Source organism: Oncorhynchus tshawytscha, linkage group LG23 (genome assembly GCF_018296145.1).
Source record: "Oncorhynchus tshawytscha isolate Ot180627B linkage group LG23, Otsh_v2.0, whole genome shotgun sequence".
NCBI lineage: Eukaryota > Metazoa > Chordata > Actinopteri > Salmoniformes > Salmonidae > Oncorhynchus > Oncorhynchus tshawytscha.
In genome coordinates this window covers 8180433-8205125 of record NC_056451.1, presented here as the reverse complement: position 1 = coordinate 8205125, position 24693 = coordinate 8180433, and the positions used below count along the sequence as shown (strand labels likewise).

Here is a 24693-nt window from a genome sequence, read left to right as displayed (position 1 = left end):
CCCTGCACCCTTCGCCTTCTCCGCTTACCTTATCAGCTGACCTCAATGTGGTAGGGTGAAAGGTCAACAATGTGAGAGGCTTTCTGGGTAATCTGAAAAGCACACATTGTAGGCTACTATTACATGTATGCTATGATTATTTAGATAAAAAATCCATCTGAGGCAGAAATATTTGAGGGCAGAGGAAAGCTGAGTTGGGGTTTGCAGGGAGGAGGCTTGCGTGACGATAAGAGAGTTTGACGTCTGTCTCCGCCACCCAAACCACATCAGACAAGCCAAACCCTGGCGTCTTAGCCGCCCACTGCATTGCACAGTCTGGCCAAATTCAAATGACTCGGGTTAGAGAAACTATCGCTCCCCTTCTCGCCTCCTGTGTTCTGTTGCCTCTGCTTCATGAATGTTTTGTCGCCTCAAGATACGATTTTACATTTGCGTATCTGCCGAGCCACACAATAACTGCTCATAAGAATCGCACCACTTTCATGCGCCAGGTTGCTGTGTTGATGTGTTGTTGCATCAGATAGACAGAGTACCTGTGTTGAGTTCTGTTTACCGGTGAACATGAAGGGGCACATCATATTTTTCAGCCTAATCAGTTACTCTACCTATAGTTCTGTTTTCAAGCCCTACAGTGCATGTAATGGCCATTCCTGCGGTACATGTTGGCCTAGTTTCTACTCTTGTTATTTCTCCATTTTCAGGCTTCCAGTTGGTGTGTTTCTCCTGCAACTCTTTTGCTCAGTAACACAATGAGGACACTGATTCCTCTGTTCACAGCGCTTTCCATTACAGCCAGCCACAGATCGCATATTTCTTCATATGAGGAGAAAAAGACCATCCAATCTTGCTCTTAAGGGCTGTGGGATTGAATAAAAGCCTCTGAACATTTCTTATTAAGGTTGTGAAGGGAATTTAATAACCTCAAATGAAGTGCATCTAAAACCAGCCTTTGGAGCATAGGGATCACAGATCCTGCACTGAATGCAATTAGGAACGCAGCAGGCTAGACTGTTAATGTTCATCTTGGAGGTAGATGCCTTTCATCTAGCCTAGACAATGTCATAGCATAATTCTAGATTAAAGATGCAGATGTCAAAGCTGTAGTTTGTTCCACTGTAGTTTGGCATTTCAGGGCTTTGCTTAACTTTGCGGTCTTGGTACTTCTGTCTGCTTTATGTCTCTGAGCCTAAACTCTAGTCATTCTAATTTCACCCAGAACAAGAAGGCAGTGTGATGTCTGGCACTGCAAGTCCCTATATCCCATATGGTTCTGACTGTTCTGTGTCCTGTGTGTTTTGCAGGTGGTCTGAGGGGAGCCTCCATCGTGGATTCTCTGGACACGCTGTATATAATGGGATTAATGGACGAATACAATGACGCAAAGGAGTGGGTGGAGACCAGCCTGGACCTGAACTCGGTAAGATCACTCATTGGATATTATCTCTGCCATTCATGTTGGAGGACCAGTTGTCTACCACAAACACTCTTAGTAGTGGTCTTAATGCTTCAGTTGATTTTAGGCTATCTGTTGTCCCCTGATTGATCAATTTTCCAATCCCTCCTATCTTGTTGGAGTAACAATCAACTACCCCAACACTAGAAGTAGGCTGTCTGACTTGGCACTTAATAAAGTTATCATCAGTGGTCTTAGTGTGCCGGGTTGATTTCAAGCCGATTGGCCACTTACTGACCCAAAGTCCTGTCCAGGGGGTGGGGCAGTTTGCCAGCGCTATATAGGGCATTCCAGATGGAATAAAGGATGTCTTGTGTGGCCAACCCTGAACAACTGATCCATTCTTACCACTCTTTGTTACTGTGCCATGGGATTATTTTAACTCTCCCAGAACTCTGTGTGCTGTGGGATTGGATGAATAAAAGAGGGCGGGAGTAAGAGATAATGTATGTGGAAGCATGGAGAGAGAGAGAGAGAGGAGCGAGAGATAGAGAGAGGAGGTTATTGGCCTCCCCGTTGAGTAATTCCATGATAATAGACTTCTTCTTGGAGTCGGGAACAGAGAGGTCTGCCAGTTTGGACATTATGTGGAAACTGAGTGAGTGAGTGTGATGGTGCCAGCCAGCAAGGTAAGTGTGCCCTGCTGCTAACGGACTAGTTATAGGCCCTCCATTCCACTCTGTTTCCACACTTTCTGTAAGTCCCTCATTGGGAGAGTTAATTTTGTCCAAAGGCAATTTGGTTTAGTCATTAATCAAATATCATCTTTCTGAGATCTACTGGCTAAGAGATGTCTTTAATGTGTTAAGGTGATACATTGTCCGAGGTCAGCGTTTTCTATGGTCTATTCATTGGCTATTCCCTATAGCACTTCGGCTTTGTCTCGCTTGGGAAGTTATACTGAAATCTACTCAAACCTCCTGAGTGACGAGTTTGACGTGCTCTTAGTAGTTGCCGTGAACTGAGATGAGCTAGACTTAGATGTCAATAGATGTTGACATGCAAAGAACGGTGAGTACAGTTTTTGTACAGAGCATGTATACCATTTTAGACACCCAAAGCAAGCCATGTCTCGCTCCTTTCTCACTCTCCTTTCTAATTCTCTACTCCCTCCCTTTCTCCTTCTGTTTTTCTTTCTTTCTTCTCCCTCTCTCTCCCGCTCGCTCACACACAGAGTTTTTCAGTCTTTCCCTCTGGCAGCGGTTGGGCAATATGAAGATGACTATCGATGTGGGTGTGCAGCAGTAGCTCCTGGTCTTGGCAGAGAGAGCCAGGGCAAGATACACTTAGTAACGGCAGCCCATGACAAACAGCAACCTCGTCAGCATCACGAAGACACCCAGGGAGGATTTACACTCCCGGCCGTACTTTGTCACTGGGCTAGCGAGGTCAATCTGTCACCATTCTCCAACTCCTCCGATCAATTGTCCCAGAGGTTCTCCTCGTCTGAGTGGATGGATATCTGTCCTGTTATGGACGCCAGGCCATTTTAGGTCAAAGTCACCACACTTTGGGAACTGGGGCAGGGATCTAATTGACGTATAGGGATTGTTCCTTGGATCCGTTTTTAAGCTCAGCAATTTAGTTTTACAAAGTGGCAAAAGAGAATGTTAAAATTACATATTTTCCCCACACGTTAACGCTACAGAACCTTATGCACCTAAGGGGAATTAAACCACTAACAACGCTGTCATTCATGCTCTAACCAAGTGGTTCTCAATCGGTTTTGGCTGGGGACCCAAATTTGACAATGACAATTGAGTAATGTTGTATTGCAGCTGCCTTCTTGGGCAGACTTCACTTGCAAAATAGACTCTGTCTCAACGGGCTACTATTATGGTATTAAAGAAAGTCATTACACAGTGGGGAGTAATAAATGATCAGACTCAGAACATGACATCAAAAGCAGCCCAATAATGTTCATGAAAAGTAACACATACCAATGTTTCAAATAGAAAAGCAACAATCATAAGCATTTCTTAATCAGCAATTACCATGTGAATAGTTTCACAACCTTGAAAAGTGTTTTAAGGTGTACGTTTTTGACCAGTTCAAGAAAATGTCAAATGAATGTCAGAATTAATTAACAACAATAATTGACATATTGAACAATAACTCATCAACACAGATCGGTTGTGCTGAACGGTAGCATGATTTTGACTGCAAGACAGACGAGAGCAGGATACTCTCCCATTACGCTCCACCAGGACTGTGACAGTGTCATTTCCGGGAGCTCAGTCCACGATCAAATCCACGATCAAATGACAGCTCAAATGACAGCTCCACCAGCTGATCCTCTTCGTTGCTCGGCAACGTGATGTTTCCCATCTCCACTTGATAGGGGTCCCTGTATCCAGTCATCTTGTCTCCTGTTCTCCTCCGGGAAGTTGTCGCAAAACTTTCCCTGCAGCTTGACAAGATGCTATTTAACGGTGTGTCAGCGTGCGCTTTGTTGATCGGATTCTGAATCTTGAAATCAGCATTGGGAAACATGTTCATCCCTCCCGTTAGAAACATGATTTGCCCAAACGGCAAGCTTCATCTTGAAGGCTTCCACTTCGTCCCCCTGTACAAATCGATTGTGCCTCCTCCCTTGCATTGATACAATGAGAGAATTCAGATCAAAAATATCCACCAGGTAGGCAACCTGCGCGAGCGTTTCCTCACAATCGGAAAGTTTGGGCAGAGGGGACTTGTTTACCTAAAGAAACACAGAAATCTCTGCTCGAAGCTCATAAAGGCGACCCAACACTTTACACCTGGAAAGCCAGTGAACCTCTGCATGATAAAGCACCCGATGGTGCTCCCTCCCCATATCCCTGCAGAAGGCCTGAAACACCTGCTTCTCCTAGAACTCTTTTTGATATAGTTGACACGCTTGATCACATCCTGGAGAGTGGCGTGGAGCTCAGGCACCATGTCCTTCGCTGCCAACGCCTCCCTATATAGGAAGCAGTGGTTCCACGTCGCACTGGTGCCATCTCCAGGATCTGCTTAACTACAACGAAGTGCTTTCCCGAAATGGCACCCATCCCAGGCCAGTCCCACGGAGCCCAGGTACATATTCATTGTGTTAAAGACAGCCTCAGCAGTGGTGGTGGTGGGCAAATCCGTACTAAAAAGGAACTGCTCCTCAAAGTTATTATCCCATCCCATTCGAAAGGATGGTTAGCCACATCAGTGGATTCATCTAGCTGCAGTGCGTAATGGCCATTTGCACTGATGCATTCTGATGTCTGTACTGAATTCTCCTCTTCGTGGTGTCATTGGATAGGTATGTGGGTTTTAAGTTGTTTGGCAGCAAACTCTCCCAATATTTCAGGTCACATATCAATCACAGCAGGGGTATGAGATCCTTTGCGCTGGTGTGGGATTCTTTTGTACTTAGCAATGTGCTGGGCCACAAGGTATGATGCATACGTTCTTCAATGAATATTGTGAGGCCTCCAGATATTGATATTTATATATTTTTTTAAGTCAGCTGTCTTATCTTTGTGTCTTTGATGCTTGGTGTCCAGATCCCTTTTCATTTTGGAGGGGTTTCATGCTCTCATTAGCTAATAGCTCGTTGCATAGGACACACTGCGGTGCACACTCACCCTGCCTGTCTTATATGTAAATCAAAGTTTATTTGTCACATGCTCTTAATGCAACAGGTGTAGACCTTACAGTGAAATGCTTACGTATAGGCTCTAACCAATAGTGCAAAAAAATGTATTAGGTGAACAATAGGTAGGTAAAGAAATAAAACAACAGTAAAAAGACAGGCTATAAACAGTAGCGAGGCTATAAAGATATGGTTAAAGCGACTATGCATTATGATGAGCAGAGAGTAGCAGTAGCGTAAAAGAGGGGTTGGCGGGTGGGACACAATGCAGATAGCCCGGTTAGCCAATGTGCGGGAGCACTGGTTCATCGGCCCAATTGAGGAAGTATGTACATGAATCTATAGTTAAAGTGACTATGCATATATGATAAACAGAGAGTAGCAGCAGCATAAAAAGAAGGGTGGGGGGGGGCACACAATGAAAATAGTCCGGGTAGCCATTTGATTACCTGTTCAGGAGTCTTATGGCTTGGGGGTAAAAACTGTTGAGAAGCCTTTTTGTCCTAGACTTAGCACTCCGGTATCGCTTGCCATGCGGTAGTAGAGAGAACAGTCTATGACTGGGGTGGCTGGGGTCTTTGACAATTTTTAGGGCCTTCCTCTGACACAGCCTGGTGTAGAGGTCCTGGATGGCAGGCAGCTTAGCCCCAGTGATGTACTGGGCCATACGCACTACGCTCTGTAGTGCCTTGAGGTCAGAGGCCGAGAAGTTGTCATACCAGGCAGTGATGCAACCATGGTGCAGCTGTAGAACCTTTTGAGGATCTCAGGACCCATGCCAAATCTTTTTAGTTTCCTGAGGGGGAATAAGCTTTGTCGTGCCCTCTTCATGACTTTCTTGGTGTGTTTGGACCATTCTAGTTTGTTGTTGATGTGGACACCAAGGAACTTGAAGCTCTCAACCTGCTCCACTACAGCCCCGTCGATGAGAATGGGGACGTGCTCGGTCCTTCTTTTCCTGTAGTCCACAATAATCTCCTTAGTCTTGGTTACGTTGAGGGATAGGATGCTATTCTGGCGCCACCCGGCCAGGTCTCTGACTTCCTCCCTATAGGCTGTCTCGTCGTTGTCGGTGATCAGGCCTACCACTGTTGTGTCGTCTGCAAACTCAATGATGGTGTTGGAGTCGTGCCTGACCATGCAGTCAAATCAAATCAAATTTTATTTGTCACATACACATGGTTAGCAGATGTTAATGCGAGTGTAGCGAAATGCTTGTGCTTCTAGTTCCGACAATGCAGTAATAACCAACAAGTAATCTAACTAACAATTCCAAAACTACTGTCTTATACACAGTGTAAGGGGATAAAGAATATGTACATAAGGAGGCGTGCGTGGCCACGCAGTCGTGGGTGAACAGGGAGTACAGGAGAGGGCTCAGAACGCACCCTTGTGGGGCCCCAGTGTTGAGGATCAGCGGGGTGGAGATGTTGTTGCCTACCCTCACCACCTGGGGGCGGCCCGTCAGGAAGTCCAGTACCCAGTTGCACAGGGCGGGGTCGAGACCCAGGGTCTCGAGCTTGATGACGAGCTTGGAGGGTACTATGGTGTTGAATGCCGAGCTGTAGTCGATGAACAGCATTCTCACATAGGTATTCCTCTTGTCCAGATGGGTTAGGGCAGTGTGCAGTGTGGTTGAGATTGCATCGTCTGTGGACCTATTTGGGCGGTAAGCAAATTGGAGTGGGTCTAGGGTGTAAGGTAGGGTGGAGGTGATATGGTCCTTGACTAGTCTCTCAAAGCACTTCATGATGACGGAAGTGAGTGCTACGGGGCGGTAGTCGTTAGTCGTGGGTGAACAGGGAGTACAGGAGGGGACTGAGCATGCACCCCTGGGGATTCTCACGTAAGTGTTCCTTTTGTCCAGGTGGGAAAGGGCAGTGTGGAGTGCAATAGAGATTGCATCATCTGTGGATCTGTTTGGGCGGTATGCAAATTGGAGTGGGTTTAGGGTTTCTAGGATTATGGTGTTGATGTGAGCTATTACCAACCTTTCAAAGCACTTCATGGCTACAGACGTGAGTGCTATGGGTCTGTAGTCATTTTGGCAGGTTGCCTTTGTGTTCCTGGGCACAGGGACTATGGTGGTCTGCTTGAAACATGTTGGTATTACAGACTTAATCAGGGACATGTTGAAAATGTCAGTGAAGACACCTGCCAGTTGGTCAGCACATGCCCGGACCACACGTCCTGGTAATCCGTCTGGCCCCGCAGCCTTGTGTATGTTGACCTGTTTAAAGGTCTTACTCACGTTGGCTACAGAGAGCGTGATCATGCAGTTGCCTGGAACAGCTGATGCTCTCATGCATGCCTCAGTGTTGCTTGCCTCGAAGCGAGCATAGAAGTGATTTAGCTCGTCTGGTAGGCTCGTGTCCCTGGGCAGCTTGCGGCTGTGCTCTCCTTTGTGGTCTGTAATAGTTTGCAAGTCCTGCCACATAAGACGAGCGTCAGAGCCGGTGTAGTATGATTCAATCTTAGCCCTGTTTTGACGCTTTGCCTGTTTGACGGTTCGTCGCAGGGCATAGCAGGATTTCTTGTAAGCTTTACCCTTTAGCTCAGTGAGAATGTTGCCTGTAATCCATGGCTTCTGGTTGGGGTATGTACTGTGGGGACGACGTCCTCAATGCACTAATTGATGAAGCCAGTGACTGATGTGATGTATTCCCCAATGCCATTGGAAGAATCCCGGAACATGTTCCAGTCTGTGATTGCAAAACAGTCCTGTAGTTTAGCATCTGCTTCATCTGACCACTTTTGTATAGACCGAATCACGGGTGCTTCCTGCTTTAATTTTTGCTTGTAAGCAGGAGTCAGGAGGATAGAGTTGTGGTCAGATTTACTAAATGGAGGGCGAGTGAGAGCTTTGCACGCGTCTCTGTGTGTAGAGTACAGGTGGTCAAGAAAGAACATTTAACATGTTGATGGAAATTTGGTAGAACTGATTTAAGTTTCCCTGCATTAACCTCTCTGGGATATGTGGGAAGCCAGGGGAAATGCAGAGCGCCAAATTCAAATAAATTACTATAAAAATCAAACTTTCATTAAATCACACATGCAAGATAGCAAATTAAAGCTACACTTGTTGTGAATCCAGCCAACATGTCAGATTTCAAAAAAGCTTTTCGGCGAAAGCAAGCGATGCTATTATCTGAGGATAGCACCTCCGTAAACAAAGAGAGAAACCATATTTCAACCCTGCAGGCGCGACACAAAACGCAGAAATAAAAATATACGAGCTTCTTTTGTTGGCACTCCAATATGTCCCATAAACATCACAAATGGTACTTTTGTTAGATAATTCCGTCTATATATCCAAAATGTCAATTTATTTGGTGCGTTTGATCCAGAAAAACACCGGTTCCAACTTGCGCAACGTGACTACAAAATATCTCAAAAGTCACCCGTAAACTTTGCCAAAACATTTCAAACTGCTTTTGTAATACAACATTAGGTATTTTTTACGTAAATAATGGATAAAATTGAAGACGGGATGATCTGTGTTCAATACAGGAGGAAAACAAACTGTAGCTAGCTTTCTGGTCACGCGCCTCTAACAGTCCACTTCAAGTGACCCTCGTTCAAGATGGCCGTACTTCTTCATTACACAAAGGAATAACCTCAACCAATTTGTAAAAACTGTTGACATCCAGTGGAAGCATTTTTCATGTCCCGTTGGTAGGATATTCGTGATCGTACCTCATCTAGTTTATTCTCCAATGATTGCACATTGGCGAGTAGTATTGACGGTAACGGCAGCTTTCCCACACGCCTTTTTCGGTTCCTGACCTGGCATCCGGCTCTTTTTCCTCTTTACCTGCGTTGCTTCCTCTTGCAAATAATGTGAATGTCGGCCCTGCCGGGTGTTTGGAGGATGTCTTGTGCGTCTTGTTTGTTTAAGAAAAAATCTTTGTCTAATCCGAGGTGAGTGATCGCTGTCCTGATATCCAGAAGCTCTTTTTTGCCATAAGATACGGTTGCAGAAACATTATGTACAAAATAAGTTACAAATAACGCAAAAAACACCACATAGCAGCACAATTGGTTGGGCTCCCATAAAACTGCTGCCATTTCTTCCGGCGCCATTTTTAAAACCATATTTGATGTCGGATCATATTTTCTCTTCTTGACCAGGACCCGGTTGTCTGCCTTGTTGTTGACATTGGACGCAGCAATAGATGAAGAGGGTGCTGCACGTTTTAAAAACTTAAATGACAGTTAACTATCTATGTGCAATGCCTGCAGAACACATCTGCGTATTTAGCTGTAAATCAAGCTAGCTGTCAGAAGATGATCTGTATTATCTGATTTGACGTCTCACACTTAAAATAAAACAGTGTTGCAGAATATAAATGTTATTGGATCTGTGTGTATGTGTAGGAAATCTGTAATTTCATTGGATCAGTGTGTGTGTGGGGGGAGGGGGGTGCGCGAGAATGTTATTGTATTGATCAGTGAGTGTGTGCAGCGCAAAAACCCTCAGAGTCGGAACATCTAGCCATTTTACCACTGCGGAACGCGGTGCATGTGTCAAGTCAGCATCAATAAGCGATGCGACGGTATCCATTCAAACCAAAAGTTTCAGTGTGGCGGTTACCTTTTCGTAATAATGTCCCACCAATATCCAGCAACTTCGCACAGCCATAGAAGAGGAGTGGGACAACATTCCACAAGTCACAATCAACAGCCTGATCAACTCTACTGTATTGTGCTGCATGAGGCAAAAGGTGGTCACACCAGATACTGACTGGTTTTCTGATCCACGCCCCTACCTTTTTTTTAAAGGTATCTGTGACCAACAGATGCATATCTGTATTCCCAGTCATGTGAAATCCATAGATTATAGCCTAAGGAATGTATTTCAATTGACTGATTTCCTTATATGAACTAACTCAGTAAAATCTTTGAAATTGTTACATGTTGCTTTTGTATTTTTGTTCGGTGTAGATGGTTCCTCGGTTTTCAGATTGATCCCCTAAAGAGCTTTGAGTGAGCTTTGTGAGTGACAGAAACAGCAGAAGCCATGTTGATTTTCTCCACAAAGTCTAGTGAAGAATACACAGCTACACTTAATACTGTGGGAAATGGAGAGGTGTGAGGGCAGACTCAAAGTTAAGTGTATTTGTCTTTGTGCTGCTGAGTAAATTAATTAAGGTGGTAGAATGTCTCTCTCCTCTGCTACCTAAACAAAAACAAACTCCCCAAAATCCTGATTTTAAATCCTGACGATTTCCTATGAAGACGCAATACTCTGATCAAACACTTTACTCCAGTGACTCAACCAATTAGAAAGACGAGCAACTTCATCCATCTAACGTTCCACAGGCTGTTTATCGGTTTCGAACATGAAATTAATAGTTGGAGGTGTCAGTGTTGATTAGTGTTTTGGGGGTTTGTTGGTCCCTGGCTGCCTTAGATAGTGATTTAGATCCTTCTCTTATAGCTCCATATTAGTTTTCAAGGGGTCGTTTACTTCAGGTTTCGAGTCCCCTGGTTAGTCTAGTGAATGCTGTGGGTAAAAAGGGGGGATAAATAGTGTTTTACTCGTGCAGGTCTCCAGTCTCAGTCTCTCATCATGGTTGGCTAATAGAAAGTGATTAATGAACTCTTTATCCCCTATTGACAGATCCATCCTCTATTACCCCTGCTTCGAGGCTCTCGCCTTCAATCCTTCTCTTTTGCCTTTCTCAGCTCTCCGTTTCTCCATCATAGTCAATCCAACATCTCTCGGATTTCGTCTCTCAGAGGAAAAGTTGCAGTGAGGTTTGTGATTGTGTTTCAAAGAGAACAGGCCACTGTGATCTATCCAGACAGAGCGGCTGTCTCTTGTGGCTTCAGCTCATCGGGTTTTCACTCTCTTAGATATTCAGAAGGGCAAACAGGGTAACTGTACATGTGATCACAGACAAGCTATATCCTTATCCTATTTTTGTGACATTTCAGTATGCGTATTCCTTCGTACGTCGGTGGAATAGGCCTATAATCGACACTAATATTTCTAAGCCAATGACAGAGATGAGTCTCTCCCTCAAGGTCTACCTAGAATAGGAAAGGTTCCCAACCACCTACAACCTAACCATTAATTAACATGGTAATTCAAGTTTCACTAGAAAACACCAGTGCTCTTAACAAAGACCATCAACTGACTGGATAATTAGCACATCCAGGCCCTTCAGTGTTAGAGAGTCTCTCGTGGGAGTCGTTTGGAGAGGGCTGAGGGGAAGGAGCTTTGTTTATCTCTTGTGTAGCGTGTTGCTTTTCCCTGCCTGGAGGGAGCGCAGATGCTTGCATATCAAAGTGTCTGTAAACAGGCCAGAAGCACAGGGGCAAAACTGAGAGGCAAGAGAGGGGAGCCTTGCAATGTTCCCTCAGGCTGTTGTCACATTGAAAGGTCAAGCGAGTGACGTGTGATGTGTGAGAACACTTAATGTGCTCCCTGATTTGGCCAAGAGATGAATGTGTAACGGGACCAGGCAAAGCACTTCAGGGACCCATCCTGCTTGGTTGGTTGCCCTAAACACACCAGGTTAGATGTGTTACTGTGTTTTTGCTAATGGTTCTTCTACAGTACCAGTCAAAATGTTGGACTCGCCTACTCATTCAAGGGTTTTTCATTATTTTTACTATTTACTACATTGTAGAATAATATTGAAGACATCAAAACTATGAAATAACACATATGTAATCATGTAGTAACCAAAAAAAGTGTTAAACAAATCAAAATATATTTTAGATTTGAGATTCTTTACTCGCTGGTGACACTGTCAGTGATTTATTTAGAATTCAAGGCACACTTAACCAGCATGGCTATCACAGCATTCTGCAGTGATACGCCATCCCATTAGGATTGCGCTTAGTGGGACAATCATTTGTTTTTCAACAGGACAATGACCCAACACACCTCCAGGCTGTGTAAGGGCTATTTTAACAAGATGGAGAGTGATGTAGTGCTGCATCAGATGACCTGGCCTCCACAATCACTCAACCTCAACCCAATTGAGATGGTGTGGGATGAGTTGCACCGCAGAGTGAAGGAAAATCAGCCAACAAGTGCTCAGCATATGTGGGAACTCCTTCAAGACTGTTGGAAATGCATTACAGGTGAAGCTGGTTGAGAGAATGCCAAGAGTGTGCATCAAGGCAAAGGGTGGCTACTTTGAAGAATCTCAAATATAAAATACATTTTGATTTGTTTTAACACTTTTTTGGTTACTACATGATTCCATGTGTGATATTTCATAGTTTTGATGTCTTCACTATTATTCTACGGTGTAGAAAATAGTCAAATAAAGAAAAACCCTTGCATGAGTAGGTGTGTCCAAACTTTTGACTGGTACTGTACGTGTGTCTCTATTAAGATGGAAAGGGGGTATCTATTATGAATTGAAACCCGCAGTGCACCATTCTTACTTGCGTTATATCATTCACAATGTCCCCAGAGGTCAGTTTACGAGAAGGTTAATGAAATACAGTCATGCAGAAAAGATCAAAAGAACATAATCTGATTATCTGACCGGAAAAGCAGTCATTGATTTCTTCAACGGTAGTTGACAAATATTTCGACTTTTGTTAGAAAATGCCAAAAATGTTGGCAATTGCTGTGGGGCCGATGATGGAATATAGCTGTTCTATTCAACTTCAGAGGAATCTTCGAACCTCGGGTCTAAACTGTGCAGTGAAGTTTGTATAACTGGCCTGAAACTTTCATCTGAAAATAGAGTGACCAGTCAGCCGAGAGAGCAGGGATTCACTTTATCAAACCCCCAGAAATTAGCCTGATTTATTACATACTGATTGACATATTGCAGTGCCCTTATTGAACCCCTATTCACAAACAAAACTATGCCTTAATTGTGTGAAATTCCATGTTACTTCAATTAAAAAAGCTTCGGTATGAGATGACTCAGTTCACCAGTGGACATTTGCATAATGCGTCTCTGGCAATCAGTAAGTGCCTAGATATGATAAACAGCTCATATGCAGATTAATAATGTGTAGTTTATGAAGTAAGATGTGATCATTCCATGGTATGCTTTGATAAACCTTTTAGAGCTTTTTATTCTTAACAATGCTGGGTAACAGATCAAAATGTTTCTTGTCTCTTTGTCATCTCCCCGAGCAATCGCATACTTGTACCCTACACTTACTCTACCAGAACATGAATTGTTGCTCCAAAGACAAGCAGGTTGTATTCGGTCATCTGCGACTCCTGGCTGTTCTAAACTGGAAGACCACCCTTGGGTACGAACTTGTTTTTCCTCCCTTGTTTATCAGTTGGTTTAAGTAGGTTGGCGTTTGCTCTCTGATTTCTGGAAGCTCACTGTGCAAACTTAGTAGACCTTGCAGCTGTCTAGACTCTAGGAGCAGATCTGGATCCGGCTCTTGTTGTTTACCTCAGTAGGCCTGGTGGCTGACCTGATCTGGCCTCATGTCCACTGTAAACGTGGCTCCACAGGGCTCCAGTCATCAGGGCTACTGAAACCTGAGGGCATGTATCATATGAGGGGCTACTTGACTGAAGATGCCATGCCCCAGCCATGAGGTCAAGATATCCTGCTGACATCCTATCTCTGCTGGAGGAAAACAATGTGTGGGTGGTTTATTACAGATACTATGTCCTGTTATTTACTGTAACACCAGTGACATTTGAATTCCCTCTCTAGCCTTAGCTCTTGACGTAGGTAGGCAGAGGTTGGCACTGTCTCAATGCCATTAGGTTGGTGATCAGATATTCATTGTGATGGATGGCAAACAATGTTTTCCATTGTATACTCTGCACAGATGTGTTTATGGGATTTTCATCTGAACATCAGATTAGAGGAATGATAAGATTTGAATCCCAAGCACAGAATGGTATTTTTGCCTTTCAGCTAGCATAGTGACAGGGCTTGGGAATCCATTTAGAGATTTGTATGAAAACATTGATCTGATGTACCATTGGCACACACACACAGGGGAAAAATGGACTGAACAAGGAGGGAGAGATGGAATGAGAGAGAGAGAGAGAGTGGAGGAGTGTCCCATGAGAGACCTGCATTATGAGAGCGTTCTCCCTGCCTGTGAACTCCTGGAGACACATGTCTGCTGTCGTGTTCTTGTTTGTGTGTGTATTTGTGTCTGAGTGCCTTTGTGTGTGCACTCAGAGAGAACAGCTTTGAGGTGCATTCGCCAAACCTTCTTTTCTCAATAACTCCCCCCTCTCCGATGCCTTCTACTCCCCAGATAATGGGAGAGATGGAGGGATTGTGAGTGATAGAGGAGGACGATGGGCTGTAATTCAGCGTTATCACCCTAGTGACATTAATTTATTATTAGCCAGTCTCTTATTTTGCCATAATGTATTCAGTGAAGACGTGGTACAAGATGTGGTACCAGACAGTGTCATGGGGGTGTATATGTTGGTGTGTGTCTGATTGTGCTAGAAGAGAGAATGAGAGAGAGAGAGAATGAGAGAGAGAGAGAATGAGAGAGAGAGAGAGAGAGAGAGAGAGGTGCATGCATGTTGGATAAGATATGGGATAGATTGTTTTCCCCCTGATGATTTCAGAAATCTGAACTTTCATAGAGTATGTAATGTATTGGCCTGTAAGACATTAGTGATTTGTCGTGGCGCCTTCTTTATTGCCCCCTCAATCATGGAGAGAACGGAATTCTGGTAGCAGAGTGGTTGTGTTGCATTGAAATCAAAGTACCTGATCTATCACATCTACTCCACCGCTAACAGTCTAATGGCAGGCAGTATTTACATAAAAGATAAAAGCACATCTAGACTAAACAGGAAGGTCATGAACTCTTGACCTGGGTTGTTTTGATGACTAGAGAAAAAGTTCAAAGTGCCCTCCCACCTTTTTGATATGTTGTGTTTTGTTGTGTCTCAGCTCCAGTTCAAAAAGCTGCACTCCACTGATGCCTATTAGAATAATGCACTACTGGGAACATAGCCTACTAATAATGATGGCCCACATACTCTGTTTCGATCTCCATTAACTCCGTTCGAGAAGCCTGTTTTAACAGCCGTTATATAACAATTTCGATGATAATACAGTAAATGCGCAAAGGTGCTTGAATTAAATTAAGTTACCTCATGCTTTGCTCAGACTCTATAGGTCATTAAACCAATCTATCTCAATGTCAGCTAACTAATGAGCTAATTAGTAATGTCATCTACTAATCCACCAATCTTTGAATTTATGACGATGCCACGACTGTCACAACATGTAAAGGCCCAACATGACTTACTGTAAGTGTCCCTTTTTAGAGGTGAAACATTTGCCTTAGCTCCCCTTCCCCAGGCCGTGTTGGTTAGCATCCAGAGTAGAGGTCGACTGATTAATCGGAATGTCCGATTAATTAGGGCCAATTTCAAGTTTTCATAACAACCTGAAATCGGTATTTTTGGGCGTCGATTTCCGATTTTAAATTATTATTATTTTTAATACCTTTATTTAACTAGGCAAGTCAGTTAAGAACACATTCTTATTTTCAATGACAGCCTAGGAACGGCGGGTTAACTGCCTTGTTCAGGGGCAGAATGACAGATTTTCACCTTGTCAGCTCAGGGGATCCAATCTTGCAACCTAACAGTTAACGAGTCCAACGCTCTAACCACATGCACTCCACGTGGAGCCTGCCTGTTACGCGAATGCAGTAGAAGCCAAGGTAAGTTGCTAGCTAGCATTAAACTTATCGTATAAAAAAACAATCAATCATAATCACTAGTTATAACTACTAATCCAGGTAAACAGGCAATATTAACCAGGTGAAATTGTGTCATTTCTCTTGCGTTCATTGCACGCAGAGTCAGGATATATGCAACAGTTTGGGCTGCCTGGCTCATTGCGAACTAATTTGCCAGAATTTTACGTAATTATGACATAACATTGAAGGTTGTGCAATGTAACAAAAATATTTAGACTTAGGGATGCCACCCGTTAGATAAAATACAGAACGGTTTCTGTATTTCACTGAAATAATAAACGTTTTGTTTTCGAAATTATAGTTTCCGGATTCGACCATATTAATGACCAAAGGCTCGTATTTCTGTGTGTTATTTTGTTATAATTAAGTCTGATTTGATAGAGCAGTCTGACTGAGCAGCAGCAGGCTCGTAATCATTCATTCAAACCGCACTTTTGTGCGTTTTGCCAGCAGCTCTTCACAAGCACAGCGCTGTTTATGACTTCAAGCCTATCAGCCTAATGGCTGGTGTAACCAATGTGAAATGGCTAACTAGTTAGCTGGGTGTGCGCTAATAGCGTTTCAAACGTCACTCGCTCTGACACTTGGAGTAGTTTTTTCCCCTTGCGCTGCAAGGGCCGCGGCTTTTGTGGAGCGATGGGTAACGCTGCTTCGAGTGTGGCTGTGTGCGATGTGTTCCTGGTTCGAGGCTCGGTAGGGGCGAGGAGAGGGACGGAAGCTATACTGTTACACTGGCAATACTATAGTGCCTATAAGAACATCCAATAGTCAAAGGTATATGAAATACAAATGGTATAGAGAGAAATAGTCCTATAAATACTATATTAACTACAACCTAAAACCTCTTACCTAGGAATATTGAAGTCTCATGTTAAAAGGAACCACCAACTTTCATATGTTCTCATGTTCTGAGCAAGGAACTGAAATGCTTTTTTACATGGCACATATTGCACTTTTACTTTCTTCTCCAACACTTTGTTTTTGCATTATTTAAACCAAATTGAACATGTTTCATTGTTTATTTGAGGCTAAATTGATTTTATTTATGTATTATATTAAGTTAAAATAAGTGTTCATTCAGTATTGTTGTAGTTGTCATTATTACAAAAACATTGAAAAAATCGTCCGATTAATTTTTTTGTCCTCCAATAATCGGTATCGGCGTTGAAAGATCATAATCGGTCGACCTCTAGTCCAGAGGTTACTCATTAAAGCTCCGGTGTCTAGGACAGCCTAATTATGGGCTTGATGCTAAACAAGCCCATAATTACTGTACATTTTCAAAAACAGCCCTGGCTTTACATCCTGTTGGTGACAGGAAAGGAAGGAGTTCTGAGGAACTTCTGTTCACAGCAACGGTATTAGCAGAATTACAGCTCCCATTGTGTGGATGAAAGAGTACCTGAGTGGCACCACCTAATTGGTCCCTTTCATAATCAATCCTTGCTAATTAGTGAAGTTGAGTTAAATCACAGCTCTGTTGGTCTAACACCAACTTTGATTTAGGTGTGATCTACTCCCCGATTGCTTATTTAAATACTAGCTTGTCTGTTCAGCTTCCCACAAAACTCTGAATCTATTTGCTTGGTTTCCGAGTGCTGATTTTGCCACCGGTTTGAATCCTAGAGTCTGGACGTGCAGTGTGTTGTGTACTCAATGGCTCTGATAGCCCCGGATTAGGATTAAATCATACCATTAATGTTATATTTGTGCCTGAGCAGTCCATTGCAGGCCTCGATAACAGTCTCATTTGCCCCCCTGGCACACGAAAGCACAGCGGAAGTGCCAATCAGGCTTATGTCCCAGTCTAATCTTGGCAGAGCGAGTGATCAAAATCTGTGCCATGCTTTGTTGAATGCTCACCAACCGAAAAGCAAGCATCAAACACAGACAACAACATTGTACACTGTACACTGAAGCAGAACAGCAACAAGGCACAACAGCAATGTATTTTTTTCCTAACCTCCTTTTACGCATATTGGCACAGCTGTGGGAGATAGCACAATTTTTTTTATGCCAATCTGGTAGCATTGACAACACACACACACTCACAGCACTTACACTACCGTTCAAAAGTTTGGGGTCACTTAGAAATGTCCTTGTTTTTGAAAGAAAAGCACATTAAAATAACATAAAATTGATCAGAAGTACAGTATAGACATTGTTAATGTTGTAAATGACTATTGTAGCTGGAAACGGACGATTTTTTAAAATGGAATATCTACATAGACGTACAGAGGCTCCTTATCGGCAACCATCACTCCTGTGTTCCAATGGCACGTTGTGTTAGCTAATCCAAGTTTAGCATTTTACAAGGCTAATTGATCATTGGAATAACCTTTCCTTCTGAAACTCGTCAGTCTATTCTTGTTCTGAGAAATGAAGGCTATTACATGCGAGAAATTGCCAAGAAACTGAAGATCTTGTACAACGCTGTGTACTACTCCCTTCACAGAACAGTGCAAGCTGGCCCTAACAAGATTAGAAAGAGGAGTGAGAGGCCCTGGTGCACAACTGAGCAAGTACATTAGAGTGTCTAGTTTGAGAAACAGACACCTCAAAAGTTCTCAACTGGCAGCTTCATTAAATAGTACCTGCAAAACACCAGTCTCAACATCAACAGTGAAGAGGCGACACCGGGATGCTGGTCTTCTATGCCGAGTGGCAAAGAAAAAGCTAAATCTCAGACTGGCCCAATAAAAAAAAAAGATTAAGATGGGTAAAATAACACAGACACTGGGTTACCTCTCTACTGTTGATGTTGAGACTGGTGTTTTGCGGGTACTATTCAATGAAACTGCAAGAAAATGTCTAAGTGACCCCAAACTTTTGAACGGTAGTGTAAGTCCACATTGGAGCCATGTTCTGTTGTGTAGCTACATTATTGGTCAGCTGCTTTATGAAATAACCCAATTGCGTTTGGAATGTGCAGCGAGGGACAAAGAGTCAGACCTACTCGACATGACCATATAAAACCAATCCGAGATTAGGGCTGTTGCGGTGAGTTTTACCGCCACACCAGCAGTCATGAGTCATGACCACAGTAAAATCCTATGGGACCATTGAGTCACGGTAATCTCCACTTATGCACTGTGGACATGCGTTGGTAAGTAGTATCCAACTGGCTAATGACCATCAGGTCCTAATGGCCTGGTACTCAGGGCTCTGTTGACCCTCTAACCACTCTGATATCAATGCAAATGCCATTGAAAATCACATCAAACACTTTCCATCAAAACAGTTTGTGCTTTTAAAACTCACCTCACCGTGATTGATCCATTTGAAGGAAGAAGTTCAACAGCAGTTTGAAACTGAATGGAAAACATGGCCATTGTGGATGTTGTTCCAAAGCCGAACACAACAAATGGACAGTGCTTTCTAAAGTGATGATTCATTCAAAACACAAATAGATTACGCATAGGCCTATTATGAGCCCGAACCCCAACGAAAAATGTAATTAAAGTAATGATTGTGCCGTTATACAATACATAGCCTACCACATATTACGCTTGGCAGATAAACTTTTTTTTAAAACTATATCTTTGGTGTTTAATTGGTCTACCCTAAATTGAACAAATTCAGAGTTAGCCTACGAATGTGTATTTGATTGTTAAATAGCCAAGTAATCGGGCATTTTTCATATTAATAGACTGACACATTACCTTCAGCTACAGAATATCTCGCCACTGTGCGTTTCCGTCTCCTCCCGTCTCTCCTTCATTCCTTTCTCCAGGTGCAGAGAGAGGGGCTGTCAACAGTTACTATCAATGTTCCGGAACAGATTTCACTTGGTTTCCCAAATTAAGCACTGGGTAGCTGCAGGAACAGGGTTGGAGAGCTCGTGGCATACAGAGTTTCTGCTGAATATCACCTGTCACACCGAGAAATAACCAGAGTAGCCTACCCGACATGACATGAGTGAAAACACCGGCAGGAAAGTGGCCTCCATTCGCTATTTGAGTGAATACGGATTACTTAAAAAAAATAATAATATCTTGCCCCTGTTCCTGCCTAATTGATAATGAGCAGTTCTACATCGAAACTAATTTGACATATTAGTAAAGACAAGATTAAATTGAGAATAGTCTGATGGGTGAAAATATGATCACTTCATGAGAAAACAGTGAGTGCTGCCTGAGGCAAGGAACTTTCTCAAATCGTCAATAGCCTATAGTCGCATCATGCATCCCATGTAAACTCAGCAAAAAAAGAAACGTCCCTTTTTCAGGACCCTGTCTTTCAAAGATAATTCGTAAAAATCCAAATAACTTCACAGATCTTCATTGTAAAGGGTTTAAACACTGTTTCCAATGTTTGTTCAAAGAACCATAAACAATTAATGAACTTGCACCTGTGGAACAGTCGTTAAGACACTAGCAGCTTACAGAAGGTAGGCAATTAAGGTCACAGTTATGAAAACTTAGGACACTAAAGAGGGCTTTCTACTGACTCTGAAAAACACCAAAAGAAAGATGCCCAGAGTCCCTGCTCATCTGCGTGAACGTGCATTAGGCATGCTGCAAGGAGGCATGAGGGCTGCAAGGAGGCATGAGGACTGCAAATGTGGCCAGGGCAATAAATTGCAATGTCCGTACTGTGAGACACCTAAGACAGCGCTACATGGAGACAGGATGGACAGCTGATCGTCCTCGCAGTGGCAGACCACATGTAACAACATCTGTACAGGATCGGTACATCCGAACATCACACCTGCGGGACAGGTACAGGATGGCAACAACAACTGCCGAGTTACACCAGGAACGCACAATCCCTCCATCAGTGCTCAGACTGTCCACAATAGGCTGAGAGAGGCTGGACTGAGGGCTTGTAGGCCTGTTGTAAGGCAGGTCCTCACCAGACATCACCGGCAACAATGTCACCTATGGGCACAAACCCACCGTCGCTGGACCAGACAGGACCTGGCAAATAGTGCTCTTCACTGACGAGTCGCGGTTTTGTCTCACCAGGGGTGATGGATGGATTTGCGTTTATCGTCAAAGGAATGAGCGTTACACCGAGGCCTGTACTCTGGAGCGGGATCAATTTGGAGGTGGAGGGTCCGTCATGGTCTGGGGCAGTGTGTCACAGCATCATCGGACTCAGCTTGTTGTCAATGCAGGCAATCTCAACACTGTGTGTTACAGGCAAGACATTCTCCTCCCTCATGTGGTACCCTTCCTGCAGGCTCATCCTGACATGACCCTGCAGCATGACAATGCCACTAGCCATACTGCTCGTTCTGTGCGTGATTTCCTGCAAGACAGGAATGTCAGTGTTCTGTCATGGCCAGCGAAGAGCCCGGATCTGAGTTTATCTTTTGATTTCTAAGGCATTCTAAGGTTTGTATCATTCACAACTAAAGTTGCCAAATAACTCTAGATCTAGAGTATACTGTAGGTCCTGTTTCAAGTAATTACTTTTATGCTCAACATAGCCACTTCATACAGTGTGTGCAATCTTGTCCGGAATGGGAAAAATATCCTTTCTATTTAATTCAGCTAAGTTCAATTATATTCTTCTTACTATGAATTCATGCAACCTAATCATATAATATAAAATAATGGCACTGGGCTTATAAGCATATCTGGTCTGCTAAATGAACAAGCCTACTGCCTATGGCATGGCACATAGCCAGATAACATACAGTAGGCCAACTCGCATTCTGTTCTTCTGAAATACATTTTCTTCATATCATAATGTTTCTATTGACCTGCTTATAATAAATCATGCATGTATTGTGATGGTATATATTCAGTTGATTTATTAGACTTTTTTTTAAATGTAGATATTATAAAGGCGCGCATCAGCGGCTTGTATGTGTGGCGGCCTGGAGACGCCAAACGGGTTTATGTTGATTAACGATCAATTACCGTGAGACCGGCAGTCTTTTGCATGACATTAACCGGCTGACCAAATTTGTATGACACAGCCCGATCCCAGAAGAATAATTTATTTGAATAGTGCATCTCCTATATACAGTATGTACAGTACTGGAGGTGGGGGTGCTCTTACAATAGAGCAAGGATCAAAAGCAGAAAGGTCTTCTGGGTGGCAGAAACCGAGGCAGTTAGAGCTGGCGTGTTAACTCTGACAGCCCTGTGTTGTCTTCTAATTAGACGCACTGCTGAGCAGAGGGAGGAGAGAAAGGCAGGGAATTATAAACAACAGGCTTGCCTTTATTCCTTCTTTCACCTGAGTTTATTTTCCACTCTGCACAGCACTGGAAAAGTGGAGCAATTAGATATGCACACATTGCTTTTTATTTATTCCCGTGAAAAGCCTTCTGGGGAGACTTTGGAGTTATTTGTTTTTTATTGTTTCTCCCATGACAATACTGTATGTGTGTGATGCTGAGATTTAATCACACTTTTTTTTTCAGTTGAAGTGGTTACCGTGGGTTTTAGCGTTGAGCTTCCCCAAGGTGATCTGCTTTGTTTGCAGTGGAGAGTGTGTGGTCTTGGAACGCAGATGCAAGACCTAATAATTCCCTGTGATGCAAATTAACAGTGTTATATTGGGAAATATATGACTGGAAAACATGTATTTTAATGAAATGTTTTTGAAAGGCTTGTATAATAGAATTTCGTTATCAATGGACCCAATCAGCATCGAAGCCTCTGGAATAAGCCACTCATACGAACTGAACTTTCATGAGACGTTTGAAGAGTGGCTTGTATTTGGTAGCATGAGTCAGATCAGTTGAACCGTAGTCACCGTTACATTCCCCTCATTGTACCTTATGGCTGTCCTTGCCAAAGTGCCACCATCACTGGTGACAAATTAAAAAGTCTGTCCCTAATCACCACCATTTTAGGTCCATTATAGAGCGACCACTCCTCTACGGGCTGGTAAGACGCCTCTGCTGGGTCACCATGGCAGAGGATTGGCAGTTTGTCTTACAGTATTTAACTGGTTAAACTGTCTTATAAGAAAAGTGGCCAACTTCTCAGTCGCAAATTAGCCCGGTAGTCATTACCTAATAATTACAAAGTGTAAGACTAGAATTGAACAACTTCGTAGAATGTCAAACTGTAACACTCATCTCTTGAAAACGTTTTAAAAGTACATGACTTTACTTTGTGAGTTTCTCATACAGTGTGTACAAATGTATAGTGGAAAACGATAGTCGCTCCACATCTTTACTCAGGTTCCAGATTGGATGTAATTACCCTCTCCAGTAGCACCCAATTACACTTTCCTTATCGTGGCTTCTTGAGATGGCAATTTCCTTCTTGAGGGGTCTCCAAGTCAATAAGCACCATCGTCACCTCAACCTCGGGCGAGAATGAGTGCCTGTAATTATGGTGACATACCGCCATCTCATTCAGGGACACGTGTTAGTGCTTAACACCTCTTAACTTAATTCCCATAACATATGGAGCAGTGCGCTGATAAACTCTGTCTGACGTTGGCGAACAGCAAATCGCTCCAGGAGCTATAATAATAGCTTTGACAGAGCACTAATTGCACTCTGAGATGGTGTATTCTGACAGCTTAATCTTAACCCAGTTGCACCATCCTGTCCTGGATAGTTGTGTTGAACCAGACATAACAGGAGATGGAAAAGGAAAGCCTAGCACCGTTTCGCCACTTTCAAATCCTGGAACTCACAACAAAGAGAATAGGAAAGACGGTGATGTGATGAGAAAACACGAAAAAGAGTTAAGAGTGGAGAGTCGTCAATGAACTAGACGGTGTATATTTTCTAAGGCTGCCAGAGGAGAATCGACAGTCTCCCCGCGGTTCGAAGCATCCTTAGACATGAGAGTGAGTAGAATGCAGCGAACATTATCGCAAGCCTTTGACTCTCTTCCCTGGCTTTATTGAAATATTCCTTTCTAGAGTCTTTATTTAACATATATAAATGGCATCTTATAGGGCTATGGATGGGAAGCATTACTAGTTCTAAGATGGTACAAGCCTACTCTCTACCTAACTGCTACTGTAAAACACTATGTATAACTCCACTGTTTTCAATGGGCAACACGTTGGCCATTCATTTGTATCACCTTTATCACGGTGAAGAGATCTTCACATATGGATTTCTGACGTGTTTCTTTGGCTCAAAAGCGCGAACATCAAAATGTCATTCATTATTATTGCTCAATTAAATATTTAGGTTTAATAATTATTGATTATGTTTTTAAACTCTATATCGTCACACGGCTGATTGGTTGGTGTTGCCATGCGACTGTTGATAGAAATACGAGTAATTTTGACTAGTTATTTATGAGATTGGGTTGTGTCCTGAACGGGGGAATTCCAACTCTGATACCGTGTGATCTCTCTTACAGAACGGCGAGGCTTCTCTCTTCGAGGTGAATATCCGTTACGTCGGTGGGCTGCTCTCTGCGTACTACCTGACGGGAGAGGAGGTAAGATTCATCAATGTCTATTATTCCCCTCCATGCAGGAACAACATGCCTCTTCCTTTATTATTGAGATTTGACCCTGCGGTCTGAATGATGAAGAAGTTGTGTGGAATAATGTTGCAAAGTCATAAAACACACACACACACACACACACACACACACACACACACACACACACACACACACACACACACACACACACACACACACATGGAAACTCCCACATGCCCTTTTCCCAGCATGACCACATGACTGTCACAGACATACAGTGCAGGCACACATCTGCACTCACCCACATGTGATCCTCTGCATTACCAATCTATTATTACCAATGTAATATGAACAGAGTGGAGGTCAAGCATGCGATTATAAAATAGCATCTGCCCAAGCTTGGTACATGACATGGTGCACTAGGCTGCTCAGATGAAGTGGGGACAATCCATGCTGATGCCAAATTAATGGAAAACAAATCCAGTGACATATGAGTCGGCTTTAATGGACATTGATTTGGAGGCTGAGTGAGTCAGGGAGAGAAAGCACAACATTGCTCTTCGGTGGAATGTTCA

General features: G+C 43.2%; 1 protein-coding gene across 2 annotated transcripts in view; it reads left to right on the top strand.

Moving 5' to 3' along the window:
- Positions 1 to 24693, top strand: part of LOC112223054 (mannosyl-oligosaccharide 1,2-alpha-mannosidase IA) — a 231272-nt gene that overhangs the window by 147528 nt on the left and 59051 nt on the right. For both annotated transcript variants that reach the window (XM_024386002.2, XM_024386004.2), the window contains exons 3-4: positions 1302 to 1417; positions 24050 to 24130. In XM_024386002.2, coding sequence (XP_024241770.1) covers positions 1302 to 1417; positions 24050 to 24130 — 197 coding nt within the window. The remainder of the gene's footprint in view (positions 1 to 1301; positions 1418 to 24049; positions 24131 to 24693) is intronic.